This window comes from Podarcis muralis, chromosome 15 (genome assembly GCF_964188315.1).
Source record: "Podarcis muralis chromosome 15, rPodMur119.hap1.1, whole genome shotgun sequence".
In the NCBI taxonomy this organism is placed as follows: Eukaryota; Metazoa; Chordata; class Lepidosauria; order Squamata; family Lacertidae; genus Podarcis; species Podarcis muralis.
The window spans coordinates 30,187,143-30,208,041 of NC_135669.1; the positions used below are offsets into that span (position 1 = coordinate 30,187,143).

General features: G+C 49.6%; 1 protein-coding gene across 1 annotated transcript; it reads right to left on the reverse strand.

Moving 5' to 3' along the window:
* Window positions 1-13,122: 13,122 nt before the first annotated feature.
* On the reverse strand, window positions 13,123-20,889 carry TMEM270 (transmembrane protein 270). Its single transcript, XM_028707314.2, has 3 exons — window positions 19,714-20,889; window positions 16,153-16,543; window positions 13,123-13,416 (listed from the first exon to the last, which is right to left on the reverse strand). Exons 2-3 carry the CDS (start codon window positions 16,513-16,515, stop codon window positions 13,153-13,155), a joined length of 627 nt encoding a protein of 208 aa, XP_028563147.1. The 5' UTR covers window positions 16,516-16,543; window positions 19,714-20,889; the 3' UTR covers window positions 13,123-13,152.
* Between the last annotated feature and the right edge of the window lie 10 nt (window positions 20,890-20,899).

Here is a 20,899-nt window from a genome sequence, read left to right on the forward strand (position 1 = left end):
TTCCTTTCCTGTGGCTTCCCTCACATATACCTCCTCCGGGCTGATGTAGGAGACGAAGGAGGGCTTGGCCAGCCTGGCCCCCGCGCCCAGCATGTCTGGCCCCTGTGAAGTCCCAGCAGCATCAGCGGCGCTGCCAGGGCTCCGGCTGGTGCCGGTGTCGGCAGCCCCTTGCAGGAGGACTCCGTGGTGGCGGCGGCGTCCTCCAGCGCCGCCCTCTAAATTTTGCACCCTCTAAAAATGTTGTGCCCGGGGCAACCACCCCCTACGTTACGCCACTAGGGACTAGCAACTTCTGTCCTACAGAGGTTCATGTCCTAGCACCACAAACACATGTCTGCTCTGCCTCCTGAGGGCAGGTGATGTCAGCTGCCGGGAAGATTCATGAGGACATCCCGGTCCTGCCAAATGGGGCGCCCAGGGGGCCCGTTCGTCCTGCGAGTGGCTGCAATGTTTTAATGAGGCCAGTTTCCAGTGGCAGCATTGACTGCTGGCCAAGGCGAACACCGCCATGCGCCCCCCCCCCCAGCCCGCCACCTCCGCAGCCAGTAGCTGCCTGATCCAGCCACTTTGGGCGTGAGGAGCAACTGCTTCCTCAACGGCATGACGGGGGGTCGCACTCCATAACCATAAAAATGGCAGCTGTTGGCTGCTCCTGTGCAAAGGCGCCACGCCAAGCTGGGTCTTTGCCCACGGATCTCAGCCAGGCCAGGACGGGAAGGCAGAGATGGGGAAAGGAGAGGCAGTGGGGCTGACAGGACAAGAGGTAGGAGACCCCTCGGTCGGAGGAGCAACAGGGGAGAGCCGCAGCAAAACGCAGAGGGTTGTAATGTTTTTATGGGTGCCATGGGGGGCGTCCCTGCTCACAGTAGGGATGGGCAAAATCTGTCCACTCCAGTTTCACTTCATTTCCCCAGCCTTCAAAGTTCAGTTCTCCATACGCCCACATCGGTTTGCAATTTAACAAAAATCCTCATAAAATTCATCAGCATTTTAGAATTATCCCGCAAATAATGAAGATTGGAAGCAGGAGGAGTGAGCAAGGCCTACTGAGCAGAGCTGCCCGGGATCAATTTGTGGCATTTATTGGATGGGTCTTGCACACAAGACCAGTTTCTGCCTTTTCCACAAAGTCCGCCAGCAGGACCTCAGCAGAACAGCTGCCCTCTCCCCACTTGTGAATTTCAGCATCTGGTATTCAGAGGCACACTGCCTCCAAATGCAGGTTATCGTCATATCTAATCCTCTTTTCAAACAATCTAAGTTGGTGGCTTTTGAATTATAGTATAGTTAAAGCTATGGTTTTCCCAGTAGTGATGTATGGAAGTGAAAGCTGGACCATAAAGAAGGCTGATCGACGAAGAATTGATTCTTTTCAATTATGGTGCTGGAGGAGACTCTTGAGAGTCCCATGGACTGCAAGAAGATCAAACCTATCCATTCTGAAGGAAATCAGCCCCGAGTGCTCACTGGAAGGACAGATCCTGAAGCTGAGGCTCCAATACTTTGGCCACCTCATGAGATGAGAAGACTCCCTGGAAAAGCCCCTGATGTTGGGAAAGATGGAGGGCACAAGGAGAACAGGACGACAGAGGACGAGATGGTTGGACAGTGTTCTCGAAGCTACCAGCATGAGTTTGACCAAACTGTGGGAGGCAGTGGAAAACAGGAGTGCCTGGCGTGCTCTGGTTCATGGGGTCACGAAGAGTCGGACACGACTAAACAACAAGAAGTCGGTGGCCATCACTCTTATCTTGTGGAAATGGATTCTGCAGTTTTAACCATGCATGGTGCGAGAAAGCACTATCTTTGTCCTATCCAGAAGCTCCCAACATCCATCCTCTCTTTATCAACCTCCAACAAGGCAGAGTCCACCAATGTTCAAGGGAGTCCGTTCCACTGTTGAACAGCTCTTACCCTCCAAAAGTTTTTCCTAACGTTTAGTTGCAATCTCCTTTCTTGTCATTTGAATCCAATGGTTCGGGACCCACCCTCCAGAGCAACAAACTTGCTCCATCTTCCATGGAAAAGCCCTTCAGATATAGGAAGATGGCTCTCCTATCCCCTCTCAGTCTTCTCTTCTGCTGGCTAAACATCCCCAACTTCCTCCTCCATTGCTCATAAGGCTTGCTTTCCAGACTCTGGAGCATCTTGGGTTGCCCTCCTCTGCACACATCCTTCTTAAAACTGTGGTGCCCACAACTGAACACACTACAGTGGTACCTCGGGTTACATACACTTCAGGTTACAGACTCCGCTAACCCAGAAATAGTATCTCAGGTTAAGAACTTTGCTTCAGGATGAGAACAGAAATCATGCTCCGGCGGCATGGCGGCAGGAGGCCCCATTAGCTAAAGTGGTGCTTCAGGTTAAGAATAGTTTCAGGTTAAGAACAGACCTCCAGAATGAATTAAGTTCTTAACCCGAGGTACCACTGTATTGTATTACAGGAGAATGAGAAAAAATATATTCTCCTTATCCACTTCCTCAACACCGTGCAGACTCCTAACACACCTCGGGTTTATCCCCCTTCCTCACTTCAATACCTTTACTCTGCAATTTGCAACTCTACAATACCCCTTTGGAGGTGAGGCCACCAGAACTGTACACCGTAATCCAAATGCAGTCACAGCATAGGTTTGTATAGCTGCGTTAGGATACCTGTTTTATTTTCAGTTCCTTTCCTCATGATCCCTAGCACGGAATCTGCCTTCTTCATAGCTGCCACACCCTGGGTTGACATCTTCATTGAGCTATCCCTCCCCAGAGACTCCCAAGGTCTCGTTCCTGCTCGCTCACCCCACCGGAAAATTAGGCCAGGGCTGGGATTTTTGTTAATTCCTTTAAATTGGCTTATGGAAGAACAGCTAAATCGTTGACAAATGTTAAGACCATCATGCTGATCTGACATGGGATTTCCTTACAAGAGACCTCCCCTCCCATTTATTCCAGTTCTGCTGGTGAAAAGACTGCGTGCGTGTGCATTCCTTTGCTCAGGACGCAGCCTGGATCGTGCCCGTTGCTCTTAACTTGCCAGATTAAATACTTGACCCTCTCCCCCGCCGACACACACCTTTCCTTTTTTAAACCCAGCGTCGTCCAGAATTGTGAAAAGGGTAGCCAACAAAAGCACTGATTTGTAAGATGGAACTGCTGTTAACAGGCCTGGTTTGGGAATGTTGTTTCTTTACATTTGCTCCGGTCCTATCTCACATGCCTGAACGAAGATAACGCTTCCCTCTCCTCCTGTCCACTTGCACACGTTTACCTACCTTTACAATGTGCTGTGCGAGCACGACAGCTAGCTAAAGAGGACCTCCACCATCACAAGACAGAATTAACTCCCGTGATATTTAGCCATGTTCTTTTGAGGAAAAATCCATGGAGAACAAAAGCCATCAATGGCTGAGCCAACCTGTTGAAGCCGTTCCCAGGGTGTGGCTGCTGTCACATGCTGACAAGCTTCTAGGAGCCACAGGTGAGAGCTGAGCGCAGGGTGAGGACCAAAAGTAGACAAACTACCCCAGAAGGAACACAATGTCCCCCCCCCCAACTCCCCATTGAAATTAATGGAATCAAGCTAGCTAAGTCTATTAATGGGCCTATTCTCAGTAGGATTAGTATGGGAGACAACCCTTTGCTGTTGAGTCCCCAAGTGTCCCTATTTTCCAGGGACCATCCCAGATTTACAAAAGCTTTCCTGGTTTCTGATATGATCCCGGAATGTCCTGCTTTTCCTTACGATGTTCCTTACGATGCTGGAGGATATGGAGTTATTTGACCCCCGACTCAAAGAGATAAGTAACTATACAACCTTTAGAAGACATCTGAAGGCAGAAATGTATGGGGAAGTTTTTGAATGTTTACTGTTTTTATTATTATTATTTTGGAAACCCCCCCAGATTGGCCGGGGCAACCCGGTCAGATGGGTGGGGTACAAATCATAAAAACTATTATTACAGTGGTACCTCAGAAGTCTAATGGAATCTGTTCCAAAAATCCATTCAACTTCCAAAACGTTCGGAAACCAAAGCGTGGCTTCCGGTCATCTGCAGGAAGGTCCTGCAGCCAATCGGAAGCCATGCCGGATGTTCAGGTTCCAAAGAACATTTGCAAACTGGAACACTCACTTCCAGGTTTGCAGCATTCATGAGCCAAAACGTTCAACTCGCAAGGCGTTTGGGATCCAAGGTACGACTGTATTATTATTATTATAATAATTATTATTATTGAATAGATGTTCCTATTTTCATTGGAGCAATGTTGGAAGGCATGAGAGACTATTCTCCTCTGCAAGTTGCAAACACTGATGGATGCTCTTCCACAGAGCCACTGGTCCCCCAACTAGCCAATGACCCCAAAAACCCGTTTGAGTGACAATAGCACCATCTGGTCCAGCTCAGCCTCCCTTTCCCCCGGTCCCCTCTCTGCACCCTCAAGCACGTAACCCGGAGACTTGGCCCCAGTCACAGGGTTGGACGGGGCGGAGGGGGGGGATCAATCAATCACCGGCCAATGTGGGACAGAGCTGGCCCAGGTCCCTGCCGCCGAGCCAGTGCCGCTGAGCCAGAGACGGAAAGAAAAGTGGGGTGCTGGCCGCGCCTGCCACGGACGCAATCTGTCTGCAATGTTTTCCTCCCGACTGGAGGGGATATTTATAGCCAAACCCCCTTTCCCTTTTGAACCAAGAGGAAATGGCTGGGATAGTTACGTACCTGGCCAATGGCTCAGACAAGGCCAAGAACCATACACAAGGCTCAGCCTTGGCCAAACAGCACTTCGTAGCGCCAGTCTCTCCAGGGCCTGCGAGACAATTGCGGGGCTCGATGCCACCGCTGCCGCCACCACCACCACCCTGTTCTTCCCCCCTTCCTGGTGGGAACCTTAAAGCACCCCTCACAGACCTCCGCCTCCCGGCCTAATACAAAGTGGGCTTCCTGTTCTCTGTTCTCGGGCAGCCTGCCTGTTATGTTCAGAGAAGAAAAGGCCCTTTGCCAAGAGCTGGGGAAGCGGACACCTGGGTGCCCCCAGGCTTACACGGCAGGCCAGACGGTTGTTTTCAGCTGCAGAGTGGCTCGCGGTGGCAGAGAGAAGCTCAGCACTCCCAAGGCCACAGTCCAGAGAGAGTCAAGGAGCAGAAGTTGTCCTGGGAGGAAGAAAGGCCAGCGGGGAGCAGCCACATCACAGGCAAACTGATCCCGTTTCGGTTCCTTTCATATTCCCCCGCTTGCGTTCACTTTTCCGTTCACATCAGTCAGCAATTTGGTTTTAGCAATGCTTCTGAACACCAGTTGCTGGAAACAGCAGAAGAAGAGTGTGTTGCTGTTTTGCTCTTGTTCCCATAAAGGGCATCTAGCTTTGCCACTGTGAGAACAGGATGCTGGACTAGGTAGGCCACTGGCCTGATCCAGCCGACTCTTCTTTCATACATTGTATTTTTGTTTTCCAAGTAAACTCAAATTAGGATGCCCTTTCAGATCCCCATTAGATGCTCTCTATGCCACCCTGGCCACCCGACTGGGTGCATCCCAGCGCTGTCACCTTCCTGCTGCTGGGAGTGGGGACTTAGGGGTCAAGCAAGGCCACACCCTTCCTTTTTTATGAGGTGCAAAGGACTATGGAAGGGTGTGCTGAGGGGAGCTCTCCTTCTGCTGGTGCTTGCACAGGGACGTTGCCGGCACCGGACACCTCCTTTGCCCAGCTCCCTGACGTCAGCTAAGCCTTAAACGAGTTTGTAGTTTGCCAGTTCAAGACTTCATTGTCCAACCTTGCTAATCCTGGTTGGTAAAACCTTTTGCAATGATTTCTGGCCCTCACTTGAAGAAACAAAATGGGATGATTCCAAAGAGTCAGAGAGTGCAAAGCGCTCATAATTTTACAACAACTAATTAACTAATTTGCACTGCAATCTTCAACTCAGCGCGCAAAGAGATGGACGGGTCAGGAAAGCTCTCCTGGCGAGGGATGGGGGGTTGACAGGGTTTCCCGCTATGGGGGGGTCACCTGATACCTGGGGCCAGAGCATAGGAAGAGGGCCTTCTTGGTGAGGAAAGGCAAGCCTAGGCCCTCCTGCAAGTGCCCCAAAACTCCACTCAGCACCACGAGCCCCCAGGGAGGACTTGGCCAATGGCCCGGTTTCCCAGCTCATAAATCCAGACATTCCTGCCCTGCTCTCACAGCCAGCTGAGCTGTCACGAAGGCATTTGGTGCTGGCCTGCAAACCCACATGGCTGTCGACCAGGTAGCGAGGAGCAGCAGGGCGAGGCTGTAAATCAGCCCCGGAGCAGAGCGGCGTTGGCAGCCAATAGGAGGGCTAGCTGCGCGCGCTCTGGCAGGCCTGTCCGAATGTGGGATTGAATGCACAGAACACTCTGGCTGAACGTTCCCAGGGGTGGGGGTTCCTTCTCCCCAGCACCTACCCCAAAGCCCAATCCCTCTGCCATGGCAGCCAATGTCCTCAAATGGCCCACTGGAACATCGCACCTGCTCCTTAAAAAGGACTGGCTGCATGGGTGCTCAGGTGGCTTCTTTGGGGTGGAGGACAGCCATAGCTCTGCATGCAGAAGAAGGTGCCAGGTTCCATCCCTAATAGGTAGCAGGTAAAGGTAAAGGACCCCTGGTTATTCCCAGTCAATGGCGACTATGGGGTTGCGGAGCTCATATGGCTTACAGGCCAAGGGAGCTGGCGTATGTCCACACATAGCTTTCCAGGTCATGTGGCCAGCATGACTAAACTGATTCTGGTGCAATGAACACCGTGACGGAAATCAGAATGCACGGAAACACCATTTACCTTCCTGCCACAGCGGTACCTATTTATCTACTTGCACTGGCATGCTTTCGAACTGCTAGGTTGGCAGGAGCTGGGACAGAGCAACAGGAGCTCACCCTGTTGCAGGGATTCGAATCACCAGCCTTCTGATCGGCAAATCCAAGAGGCTCAGTGGTTTAGACCACAGTGCCACCCACGTCCATCCCTAATGGTATCCCCATGTAGGGCTAGGACCATGCAAAATGTCTCCAAACAGGATTTAAGTTGTTGAGTTCTCCAGAACACTTGATGACACAATGCAAGGGACGACTGAGTGAGTGAGTAAATAAATAAATAAATAAATGGGCTTTATGCTGAATCCTGCATTTTGGACACAGATTGAAGATGAAGATTGCAGAGTGGGTCAGTCGCTAATAGGTGCTGTACCTATCCAATTATGTACCATGGCTTCTGAAATGAGAAATGGAATGCCCAGCTATTACCCAGATCTGTATTGTGCCTTAAGTGTAACATTCAGTTTTTCTCCCTCACTCTTAACACTAGAACCTGTGGACATCCAAGTGAAGCCGAATGTTGGGATAATCTGGTCAGATAAGAGAAAGTCCTTCTTCACGCACCACAGAGTTAAACTCTGGAACTCCCTCCCACAGGAGGCTGCGATGGCCACCCACCTGGATGGCTAAAGGCAGATTGGGCAGATTCCTGGAGGATATGGCTTTATCAACAGCTACTGACTGGACAAGGTGGCTTGGCTAAGCCTCCATAGTTGGAGGCAGTAATGCTTCTGAATTCCAGTGGTTGTGAATCAAAAGAGGGGGGGTCAGCTCATGTGCCAGTCCTGCTTGGGGGCTTCCCTTGGACACATCTGCTTGGCCACTGTAAGAACAGGATGCAGAACCCCAAATTTGCCCCCTGCTCCTGCAAACTTGCTCCCTTTCTTTGAAACCACGATGTCAAGCACTTACAAGGCCTTTCACGTTTTGTTTTTCTTTCGGTTCCGTTTGGGAGCCCGATGGGAACCCAAAGTCAATACGAAAAGGTCTAGAAGGTGGTGGCTTTCAAGGTCGCACAAGGGAGAGGCAATCTGGACCATAATCCTCCGGGGCGTCTCCTGGCCAAGCAGCCATTCCTCATGTGCAGAGCTTGGGTGAGGCCAACGCCAAAGACGTCCCTCCAGATCATGCCCCAAACCCAGCTCCGTCCTCCAAGTTGTGCGTTTCCACCGGGGCATTTCGACGGTTCCCGATAATGCTCTTGGAATGCTGTCGGGTGATGCCTGAGCCTGGAAGAACATGAAGTCATTCCCTCTCCCCGCCAGATCTTGTGATATTTCTGCCCTGTAAAAAAAGTCTCTGCGGGGCAATAAACACCCAGGCCAAGAAATGCCTTTGGCTTTAAGAGAGGTCCCCAGGGTGAGTGCCCCCCCCCACCCCACCCAGGGAGGCTTAACCAAAAATCACTGCTTGAGGTTAACAAGTTTGCTATGTCCCCAAACTGAACAGAGGCCAGAGTCAAGCTCTTTATTTGGAGAGGACTGGAAGGAGTTTTGACGACTGAAAGATGGTTCATCTCTCCTCTCTCATACACACAAAAGCAGCCTGTCCCTCTTTCAAACAGCCTCAGAATCAGGGGAACCACCATAGCTCAGTGGCAGAGCTTTTACTCCGTACGCAGAAGGTCCAAGGTTCAATCCCTCCTGGCATCTCCAAGGTTGGGAATGTTTGTTCCTTCCTGAAACTCTGGACAGCCATTGTTGCCTGTCAGTGTCAACAATACTGGGCTAGATGGGAAAACTGGGATAAAGCAGCTTTTTTGTTCCCCTCAGCTCTGCAGAAATTGGGAGTTTTTGAGTCCAACCAGCTGTTTCTGAGACATCTGTCCTCCTTGCACAAGCAATGCCGGGTTCTGTTCAGGTGGGAAATCTCCAGACTGGGTGCAGGAGGCCAGTTTTATTTTCTAAAAGGAGGCCATAGCTGTCAACCTTCCCTTTTTTTGTGGGAAATTCCCTTATTCCAGTGCCATTTCCCGCTGCTATCCTGGATTGTTAGATATCCCGTAGACTGTCCCTGGACAGGTGAGGTTGCTGACAGCTATGAAAGGAGGCACAGGGACTACTCACAAAAGCGCTTCCCACGTAATCATTGGGTGTGTTTTTTTAATTCTTGCAGCAGCCGAGGGGATGGACTCTGTACATGCTCAGGGTGCTCTTGTTGCTGCTTCCGGAGTTGAGCTTTGCTGCTCCATAAAAGCCCAGACACAAACCAACACCCCACCTATATATCTGGAAGAACTTCCCGACAGTGACAACTTTTCGACAGAAGAACAAGCCTCCTTTGGATGGTGGTGGGCTCTGCTTCCTTGGAGCTTTTTAAAGAGCGGTTGGGTGGCCATCTGCCAGGGATTCTTCCGTTACGATTCCTGCATCGCCGAGGGTTGTACTAGATGACCCATGGGGTCTCTTGCAACTCGACAGTTCTACAACTCTGTGACCACAACTCCCCAACTGCCAGTGCTTTTTTCTGGAGGTACTCAAGGGTACACAGTACAGTGGTGCATCGGGTTAAGTACTTAATTCGTTCCGGAGATCTGTACTTAACCTGAAACTGTTCTTAACCTGAAGCACCACTTTAGCTAATGGGGCCTCCTGCTGCCGCTGCACCACCGGAGCACAATTTCTGTTCTCATCCTGAAGCAAAGTTCTTAACCCGAGGTACTATTTCTGGGTTAGCGGAGTCTGTAACCTGAAGCGTCTGTAACCTGAAGCATCTGTAACCCGAGGTACCACTGTACCAGCACCTTTTGCCCCCATGTTCCAAGTGTGGCACTTTTTTCTTTAAAAATAAAGCACTGCCCATTGCCATCTATGATCAGCCTGGCTGCTGGAATCCAGCAAACACCTGGAAGGCTGCAGGTGTCCCGCATCCCAGTATGGGGCAGCGGTTTGAACAAGCCAGCACCCTCCCTGCTCAGCCAGTTCCCTTGATGCCCCCACTGCAGAGCAAAACGTGACTTGCCCTGTACCTGCCTGGGCTGGCGTCAGGCTGCGCAGGTGCCGCCAAAGGGAATGGGGGTGGGGGTTGAGTCCAGCGGCACCTCAATGGGGCATCTGGGCTTCGAGTCCTGGCTTTGCCTCTGGCACCCCCTCCCTCTTTCCCAGTGCCGAGCGTTACTCCCCGCCAGAGGTGAGCAGAGCTGTTTGCACAGCTGTTGCCTGCCCGAGCCGAACGCCAGCCCCTGGGAACACGGCGTCTAGGAAAGCGCCAGCTAATTTGAGAATTTCTCAGCGAAAAAAGGCCCAGCCTGTCAGAGGGACCGGCTCAGGAATGTCAGCTTGTGAGGCGAGCCAGGCGTCCGGGCCTCGTCCAGCCAGCGAGCAAGTGGAGAATGCGAAGGAGGGTGACCCTGCCTGTTGATCTTGTAAGGGAACCCGCCGACTCAATTAGCAATGGAAACAAAGTGCTAAACGTGTGAAACAAGCTATTAAAGTAATGGTTTTTAAGAGCGGGAGAACAGAGGCTCTGACAGCCGTGAAGGATGTCTGGGCAATCCAACAACACAGGGCCAGGATGATGTTCAAAGTTTGGGCTGAACCCTGCTGTTGAAGGGGGGGGTGTTAAGGGCTCAGTTTATCCCTCTGCCAGACCATGGTGTGGAAGGAAAGGGGCAACGATGAACATTATTTCCATTTCTTGCATGCTTCTGCGATTCTGGCTGTAAGGAACGCAGCCAGAGCTCACTCACCCACCTGCTTTCTTCAAAGAACATTAATCCTGCACCCTGAAATGTGCAAAGAGGTGCACAGGTCACCAGGGGGCGCTATTGGTATGTCTGTTTGTTAAAAAAAATAAAGGTAAAGGTAAAGGTACCCCTGCCCGTACGGGCCAGTCTTGACAGACTCTGGGGTTGTGCGCCCATCTCACTCAAGAGGCCAGGGGCCAGCGCTGTCCGGAGACACTTCCGGGTCACGTGGCCAGCGTGACATCGCTGCTCTGGCGAGCCAGAGCCGCACACGGAAACGCCGTTTACCTTCCCGCCAGTAAGCAGTCCCTATTTATCTACTTGCACCCGAGGGTGCTTTCGAACTGCTAGGTTGGCAGGCGCTGGGACTGAGCAACAGGAGCGCACCCCGCCGCAGGGATTCGAACCGCCGACCTTTCGATCGGCAAGCCCTAGGCGCTGAGGCTTTTACCCACAGCGCCACCCGCGTCCCAAAAAAAAAAAAAAAAATATCCACACACACAAAAAAACGGGTTTTTGAATTTCAAAAATTAAAAGCTGGAACAAATTTGCCACCCTGAACCCTTTTCAAAATTCTCTTCAGAGGTTTCCCAAATACTCTCACGGGATTGTTTCTCACCCAACATGCTATATAGTGGCACAGCTATATGCATCAGTCTTGTAGATTTACTTAAGACGAACTCCCAAACAAATTTCAAAAGTCTTGTGTTGAATTTCTAGCACGCTGCCATTTTTACACAAGCACGGTTCATAACTATTTGACTAAAATTGAATACAATAAAAGGCCCAATTTTGAAACGTGAGCCCGTTGTAGATTTCAAAATCTTGAGAAAAGCCTTTTTACTAAACAAGGTAAGCTCCATGGGTACAGCGTGATACTTTTAATCTCAGGGTAATGGGTTCGAGTCCCATGTTGGGCAAAAAGATTCCTGCAATGCAGGCGGTTGGAGTTAGATGACCCTCGTGGCTCCTTCAAACTCTACAATTCTGCAGGTCAGGAAACTGCTGGAAAAATGTCCTATTGCAAAGAAAACACAGAACACACCGCAGCCGTAAGGTAAGCTCAAAACTTTGCATCCACTGAAATTCTAACACGCTCCGAGAATGAAACATAAAAATGGGAGCTTCTTTCACTGCGGGACGGGGGGGGGGGGGAGCTTTCAGAAAACAAAGGGCAGATTTTGGCACGACTCTCGTTCCAACCTGCTGTGCTGCCATCATTAACCATCAGTGTTAATTACAGATGGGTAGCCGTGTTGGTCTGCCATAGTCAAAACAAAAAAAATTCCTTCCAGTAGCACCTTAAAGACCAACTAAGTTAGTTCTTGGTATGAGCTTTCGTGTGCATGCACACTTCTTCATGTATCTGAAGAAGTGTGCATGCACACGAAAGCTCATACCAAGAACTAACTTAGTTGGTCTTTAAGGTGCTACTGGAAGGAATTTTTTTTGTTTCATCAGTGTTAAGACAGGAGATCAGGAGACAAGCCACTTGCAAGAGACTGCCTGAAGAAGCAAAGTTTTGCCTTTTGGCTCTGGGGAATGATCCAGAAATGTAGATCAAGGGCGGCCCCTCCTGGTCGAAAGGCAGACTAGCGTGCACATGTTTGGGTGTGTGTTTTGGCTACAGAACTGCATTACAAAATTAAGAGAAGTGAGAATGTCAAAGGATAGCTCTGCATCTGATCGGGTACACAGCTGACTGTGTCCCCAGATACCCCTGTAATAAGATCATTAAGTTTGCAGATGATACAACAGTGGTTGGTTTAATCACGGCTGGAGAGGGGGAGGCGGCATATAGAAAGGAAGTTGAGCAGTTGGGGGAGTGGTGCAGGAAAAACAACTTACTCCTTAACTTAAAGAAAACGAAAGAGATTATTGTGGACTAAATTGAATATTCAGCCACTTATTATTGAGGGGAAGGGTGTGGAACAGGTCTCGATGTTTCGATTTCTGGGAATGGAGTTGAGAGATGACCTAACCTGGGGAGAAAACAGCAAAGACCTGATGAAGAGAGCACAGCAGAGGTTATATTTTCTGAGAATCCTCCGGAAAAACAATCTCTCAAAGGAACTGTTGATGGCATTTTACCATTGTACTGTGGAGCGTGCATTAACTTATGGTCTGTGTGTGTGGTTTGGGAGCTGCACCGTCAGGGAAAAACCAATGCTGTCCAGGGTCGTAAAGACTGCGGAGAGAATAACTGGGTGCACTCTCCCCACCTTGGATCAAATCTACGCTTCCAGGTGCCATAAGAGAGTTCCAGAGATAGTGCAGGACAGTGCACACCCCGGAAATGATCTCTTTCAGCTTCTGCCTTCTGGAAGAAGGTACAGGGTTATAAAGACTAGGACTAAGTCGCCTGAGAAACAGTTTCTACCCAAATGCGATTTTGGTTTTAAATGAATTGTAAGGAGTCTGTATGGGAGTATATTGTATTTAAAAATGGGTATCAGAGGTTTTTAGGGGGCTAACCAGGTTGGGATAGCAGGGATAGGAGGCTCTTGGGTTTTGAATGTTTTATGTCGTTTTTCAATTTCATTGTTCTGTATGGGACAATGACAATAAATATATCATAATCGTACTGTTCTTAGGAATCAAACAGACAGCCAGGCTTGCTTCCAGTGCCATTTATTGAATGCCAGCTAGGTCCGCTCCTCTTGCTTGGGGAGAAGGGTGGCGCGGCATGGCATTGGCACCAGCGCAGTCTCTTCCTCATCTTCATCTTCCTCGTCGCTTGCTATTTCGACAGCATGCTGAAAGGTGCTTTCCAGGGCCTGGGTGATGCAGACGATGGGGCAAGTCAAGCGGAAAGCCAGACCCCAAACGATCTGAGCCACAAGGCTCTCGAGGTACCGGCAGCAGGCATTCAGCAGGGAAAAAACCCGAGTGATCAGACCCTTCGGAGCCTGGCAAGGAAAAGGCGAGGGCTCGTTAGGGACTAGCAACATGCCATACACACCCAGCTGGGCAAACAGCAGTGCTGGGAGGAACGGCTCGTGCATTGACTCGGCCATTCATTTATATACACCACCAGAGCCAATGTGGTGTAGTGGTTAAGAGTGTCGGGCTAGGACCTGGGAGACCAGGGTTCGAATCCCCTCTCAGCCCTAAAGCTCATTGGGTGACCTTGGGGGCCAGTCACTGCCTCTCTCAAACTAACCTACCACACAGGATTGTTTTGGGGATTAAATGAGTAGTGCGAGGCGAACCATGTATGCCACCTTGAGCTCCCTTGGGAGAAAAGTGGGATATAATTGCAATAAATGTATAATAAATATTGCGGCAAACCGCATACAATAAATCACCATTTTAAACCATCCAAAATCGTTAAAATGGCAAGCTAATCAAAATAATTTTAAACAGCAGAGCTCATAAAAGGGTACTTCTGTCTACAAACACAATTACCAAATTAAAATCCTTACTCCTTCCTGAGGTTAAGTTGCTATGCCGGACAAATGGAAGAAGTTGCTCTAGGATGGCAGATCAGACGGGAAGCAGAATCTGGTCTCTGCCTGGTGATCTAGGGCCAATGTGGGGCCAGCTCTCTGCTTCCCAGGAAGTGGGGAGGTGTGGGGGACAACCAACTCGGGATCAACCATCAGCCAGAGAAAGAACGGCATTGAGGGAGCTTGCTCCCTGGCTGCTACCACCACCAGAAAGAACATCTGAGAACAGGGGGGTCATCTACAGGGGGCCAAGAGTCCCATCCCCCCCAATTGTAAAGGACATATTCCATAGTGGGCCTTCCCACAGCAGATCCAAGTTCTGCAGAGGCTATTTATAGTCACGGCCAGCCTCCTTGCGGCCATGGCAGGCCCCCTCCCCAATTCCGTCTTCCTTTTGAGTTGGGCCTTTCAGAATTTAAGGTCCCATCTGCACTATCCATTTAACAACAACAACAGTAATAATAATAATAATAATAATTATTATTATTATTATTATTATTATTATTATTATTATTATTATTATTATTTTACCTCGCCCATCTGGCTGGGTTTCCCCAGCCACTCTGGGTGGCTTCCAACAGATATTAAAAATACAATAAAGCATCAAACATTAAAAACCTCCCTAAGCAGGGCTGCCTTCAGGTGTCTTCTGAAGCCACTTCTGCTCTGCAGAGGAGGTGGGATTGCGCGTGTCACGGCCCCACCAAGATCACAGGACTGGAGTCCAGCCCCTGTTCAATTGGGGGAATCCCAACTGGCTGGCCAGGGGTGACTTGGCCTGCCCGATTTAAACGCAGATGCAGCCAGGGATCTCCCTCTTTTCCCGCCTGCCAGCTGTTCCTGTTTCCCACCCTCCCGCCCTTTAAGGTTTTCGTTCCTTGACCTTGCTATGGACCTTGGTTGGTTGCCATTGAGGGGCCTGGTAGGAATTTTTCCACTTGGTAAATTGGCACCAGACACTTGGTTTTCGCCTACCTCGTAGCAAATCGTCACAACTTTCTTGGTATTGGCGGTTAGGCATTAGGGGAGGAAGCGCCATCACCCATCACCTGCCCCGCATATTGAAGGGTAGTCCGATAAAGGATTCCGGGGGGGGGGGGGTCGTGACCCTGTCCGAAGCCTATGGAGGTGAGGGCCTAAGGCATGCCCCCGAGCGATGACCCCGGGGCAGTTCCGCATTGATGTGCATCAGCAGGACTCCCCCTACTGGTGGTTAACCCTTCCCAGACTTCTAGTGGACGGGCTGAAGTCAGATATAGTTGGTTATGACCAATGCCTAAGCCAATACCGCTCATCACCTGTAACCAATAAAGTTGTGGCCTTATTTAGCCCATTAACCTTAATAATTATGTCATGTGTCTTTATTTCCACTGGGGAAGGCGGGAACTCGCCACACAAAAGTCAGTTAATTGACATCTGATGGGAGGGCGTTCCACAGGGCGGGCGCCACTACCAAGAAGGCCCTCTGCCTGGTTCCCTGTAGGTTCACTTCTCACAGTGAGGGAACCACCAGAAGGCCCTCGGAGCTGGACCTCAGTGTCCGGGCTGAACAATGGGGGTGGAGATGCTCCTTCAGCATCATAACACTTTAAACAATCACAGCTTCTCTCCCCATAAAGAATTCTAGGAAACAGTTTGTCAAGGATGCTGAATCCAAGGACACATCATTTTGCCAAGGATTCTGAGAATCGTGAGGTGACCCTATTCCCCTCACAGAGCTACGGTTCCCAAAGGGAAAACAGCAACGGTCAAACCGCTCTTGAGAAAGTGTCGCTCTGCAAGGGGAATCCGAGTCTCCTAGCAACCCTCAGCACCGTTAAGAAACTGCACTTCCCAGGGTTCTTATGTGAGAAGCCGTTACCTGTTTAAAGTCGCACGATGCTGCTGTAAGTGGAGAGGGCAGATGGGGTCCTAAGTCTGAAGGCAGAGAGCATCTTTCCTCCATTACAGAGTGTTGGACGAGATTGACCCTTTCCAATTCTACCCCACCTAGGCCTGAAGTCACCTTAGGCCTCACCTCCTTCACCTCTATGTTTCCATTACTGGCTATTGCTGCAAGCCGCTCTCTGAGAGGCTCTGGAGAAGCTGCTTTTGATAAAGGCTTCCAAGTACATAGAAGGGTCAGGATTCAGCCCCAGCTCCCCTGCCCTCCTCCTCCTCCTCCTCAGGACCCAACCTCCTTTGGGGCCCCCTCACCAAGCCCCGTAGCACTGATCTCCACCCGCGCTCCTTGGCTCCGTCCCGAGCCCTCCAGGCCAGCAGCAGAAGCATCATGGAAGCCAAGAGGATGTTTTGGGCCCAGCAGAAAAAGAAGTCGGTGGCCAGTTCGAAGGAGGCGTGGATCCACCGGAGGAGGTCCCACTGGATTTGCTTGAAGCAGAAATACCAGTCCAGGAGGCCCACCCGCAAGGAGAGGAAGTGCAGGTACAGGGTGCTCAGCCCGCCCTGGACCATCCTGGGCACCCCCTTGCCCACAGGCGCTGGGGACTGGGGCCCCGGCTCAGGGACTCGGCCACACGGGTTCATGTCTGCGTGGCTTTGGAGAATGTCCGGCTCCATCGAGGTGAGCCCAGCACTCGGAAGAAGTCTGTGAAATAAAAAGACGTTGACCCATAGCGTAACGCGTCCTCGAACTCGGGCCCCGTTTGCGCGATTCCCGTCTAGCTAGCAACCGTGAGTGCATTGGCCTGATCCAGCAGGCTCTTCTTACGTTCTTCTGTAACGTCTTAAAAGGAGGAGCCTCCTTGAAATGTACTAGTTATTAGTACTAGTAGTAATAATAATAATATTGTTATTATTCGTACCTGCCCATCTGACTGGGTTGCCCCAGCCACTCTGGGCTGCATCCAACATATAGAAAAACCAAAATACAGTGGTACCTTTGTTCTCAAGTGCCTTGGTACTCAAATGCCGAGAACCCGAAAGTGTTCTAGTTTTTGAATGTTTTTCGGAAGCCGAACGTCCGATGAGGCTGTTGGCTATTGTTTTCGGGGTGCCTGCACCAATCAGAAGCTGCGCCTTGGTTTTTGAACGTTTTGGAAGTCAAACAGACTTCCAGAACAGATTAAGTCTGGCGCTTTTGTTTTTGCTATTTATTTAGCGTTTTTCTTTTTAAGGCTATTTTGGTTAATTTGTTTTTGTAACTGTGTGGAACCCAGTTCAGCTACTGATTGATTGACTGACTGCGGAAATGGATAAAAGCCACCACCCCCCGCCAAACAATTACTATCATCGGTGCACGTAAGTAAAAAATAATTTTAATTTCCATCATCTACAATGTTGTTGTTGTTGTTGTTTAGTCGTTTAGTCGTGTCCGACTCTTCGTGACCCCATGGACCAGAGCACGCCAGGCACCTCTGTCCTCCACTACCTCCCGCAGTTTGGTCAAACTCATGCTGGTAACCTCGAAAACACTATCCAACCATCTTGTCCTCTGTCGCCCCCTTCTCCTTGTGCCCTCCATCTTTCCCAGCATCAGGGTCTTCTCCAGGGAGTCTTCTCTTCTCATGAGGTGGCCAAAGTACTGGAGCCTCAGCTTCACGATCTGTCCTTCCAGTGAGCACTCAGGGCTGATTTGCTTAAGAATGGATGCGTTTGATCTTCTTGCAGTCCATGGGACTCTCAAGAGTCTTCTCCAGCACCATAATTCAAAAGCATCAATTCTTCGGCGATCAGCCTTCTTTATGGTCCAGCTCTCACTTCCATACATTACTACTGGGAAAACCATGGCTTTAACTATACGGACCTTTGTTGGCAAGGTGATGTCTCTACTTCTCAAGATGCTGTCTAGGCCTGTCATTGCCCTTCTCCCAAGAAGCAGGCGTCTTTTAATTTCGTGGCTGCTGTCACCATCTGCAGTGATCATGGAGCCCAAGAAAGTAAAATCTCTCACTGCCTCCATTTCTTCCCCTTCTATTTGCCAGGAGGTGATGGGACCAGTGGCCATGATCTTCGTTTTTTTGATGTTGAGCTTCAGACCATATTTTGCGCTCTCCTCTTTCACCCTCATTAAAAGGTTCTTTAATTCCTCCTCACTTTCTGCCATCAAGGTTGTGTCATCTGCATATCTGAGGTTGTTGATATTTCTTCCGGCAATCTGAATTCCGGCTTGGGATTCATCCAGCCCAGCCTTTCGCATGATGAATTCTGCATATAAGTTAAATAAGCAGGGGGACAATATACAGCCTTGTCGTACTCCTTTCCCAATTTTGAACCAATCAGTTGTTCCATATCCAGTTCTAACTGTAGCTTCTTGTCCCACATAGAGATTTCTCAGGAGACAGATGAGGTGATCAGGCACTCCCATTTCTTTAAGAACTTGCCATAGTTTGCTGTGGTCGACACAGTCAAAGGCTTTTGCATAGTCAATGAAGCAGAAGTAGATGTCTTTCTGGAACTCTCTAGCTTTCTCCATAATCCAGCGCATGTTTGCAATTTGGTATCATCTACAATACAGTCACTCTATTTTATAGTTCAGTACATTGATTATTGCTTTCATTTTATGGATCAATGGTCTCGTTAGATAGTAAAATTCATGTTAAATTGCTGTTTTATTAGGGGTTGTCTTTTAAAGTCTGGAACACATTAATCCGTTTTGCATTACTTTCTATGAGAAAGCGCACCTTGGTTTCAGAATGCTTTGGTTTTGGAACGGACTTCTGGAACGGATTAAGTTTGAGAACCAAGGGACCACTGTAAAACACTACACATTAAAAGGCTTCCATGTATAAAATATGGGAATAGCTTAGTTGCTTGAGCAATCTCAGGTTCAAGCCCCCCTGCATTGCAGGGGGTTGGACTAGATGGCCCTCGTGTTCCCAACTCTACAACTCTATGATACAGAGCTGCCTTCAGATGTCTTCTAACGGTTACACACAGTTACTCATCTCCTTGACATCCTGATGGGAGGGCGTTCCAAAAGATGGGTGCCACTCCCAAGAAGGCCCTCTCATTATCCATCGTGGGGTAGTGGTCGGAGTGTCGGATCAGGACCTGGGAGACCAGGGTTCAAATCCCCACTCAGCCGTGAAGTTTACTGAAGGTGGCCTTGGGGGCCAGTCATGCCTCTCAGCCTAGCCTACCTCCCAGGGTTGTTGGGGATTAAATGAAGAGGCAGAGAACCACATCTACCACCTTGATCTCCTTGGAGGAAAAGGTGAGATAGGAAGGGAAAATAATGCCCTGACATTTTCTCCTATACTTTCCTAGCAGTGAGAAAGGGACGTTAGCCCTGACACACAAAATGAAAATTGCTGTGGGGGCTGGAAAAATGGTCCTAAGGCCTCCTTGCCAGTTTCCCAACTAAGGGCAGGGTGGCTCAGCCCTGCATCTTGTTGAGCGCATACTTTTGCCCACTGCCCAACACAGTGAACACAGGGGGAAAGGCCACAGCTCAATCCCTAGTGACATCTGCCTTAAATCCTAGAGAGTAGCTGCCAGCCAGAGTAGACAACAATGAGCTTGATGGACCAGTGGTCTGGCTCAGTGTAAGGCAGCTTCTTATACCCTACACTGGCTCTCTTCACAGAGAAAAGGGAATTCCCTCAGCTACCCTCCCCTGGTTTAGCTAGCCAGTCAAAGCTATTTCTGGGGTGTGGCTGCTGTCACATGCTGACAGCTTCTAGGAACAACATGTGAGAGCTGAGTGCTGGGTGCCACCTCCCCTAACACCCCGTACACCTGTTAAACAAATTGGTGCAATCAAAGAACTGTATATAAAGACGTAAGGCATGCATCCTTATGCCTTGAAGCACATACCTTTTGCTCTCTGTAGTCAACCCTCCTGTCTAGGCAACGGCTAAAGCGATGTATCAACGCAACACAGTCCTTGGGACTTCAGAGGCTGAAGTGGTCCCAGAAATGTTGTGCGACTTCCTGGAGGAAGCAGCTGTGAGCTTCCAACACCCCTCCCAGCTTTATGATGTCACTCCGTGACATCACTGCGCAGGTCCCTCCAGTGTGATGTCGTTGCTGACCAGCCACTAGGGCTCCTCCCCCACCATTGTGCTTTGTGTGTACTGAGGAGGCCGCGACACTCTCAAGAGTCATAAAATCATAGAATTATAGAATTGGAAGGGTTATCTGGTCCAACCCCTTACAATGCAGGAATCTCAGCTAAAGCATCCAATAACAGATGGCTATCCAACCTGTTTAAAAACAGGAAGGAGAGTCCACAACCTCCTGAGGGAGACTGTTCTACTGTCAAACAGCTCTTACTGTCACAGAAATTTCTTCCTAATGTTTAGTCGGAATCACCTTTCTTGTAACTTGAATCCAATGGTTCAAGTCCTACCCTCCAGAGCAGGAGAAAACAAGCTTGTTGCCTCTTCTGTGTGATAACCCTTGAAATATTTAAAGATGGGTATCATAGATAGCGCTTCAATATATTCAAGTCAGTCAGTCAAATCTGCTAGAGGGGTGTAACAACCAAGGTACCTGTGGTTGCATGGTGGAGTCATTAGATTATTTTTGTCCACTGTACCCAGTGAAATAAATTCAATTTGTGGTATAAAAATAGATGTGACACCAGAACTAGCATTGCTGGGGATTAAAGTCACCCAGACCCAGAGATCATTGAACAATGATCCGCTCTCCTTCGTCTTTAACAGCAGCGAGAATTAAAGTTACTAGGTGTCAGAAACAATGGAGTTTAAATGTTGAATCCTGGCATAATAGACTAGAGCAGGGGTTCTCAAAGGAAGCAGCACACCACCCTGGTGTGACAGGAGACGATGGCAATCAAGGACAATCAAAGAAACGTTTGAAGATTTCAGTATAGTAGCGTATAAAGATCGGGGTGAGGGTTTTTTTTGCAGAATATGGGTAGATCTCTTTTCAAAATGAGATTAAGAGCATCCAGTGATACTGCAGACGGCTTTTCCTCCAGACTGTGGCCAGTGAGGCCACTTCGCAAACCGCCCACCTCTTTCCGCCCCTCTGAGGC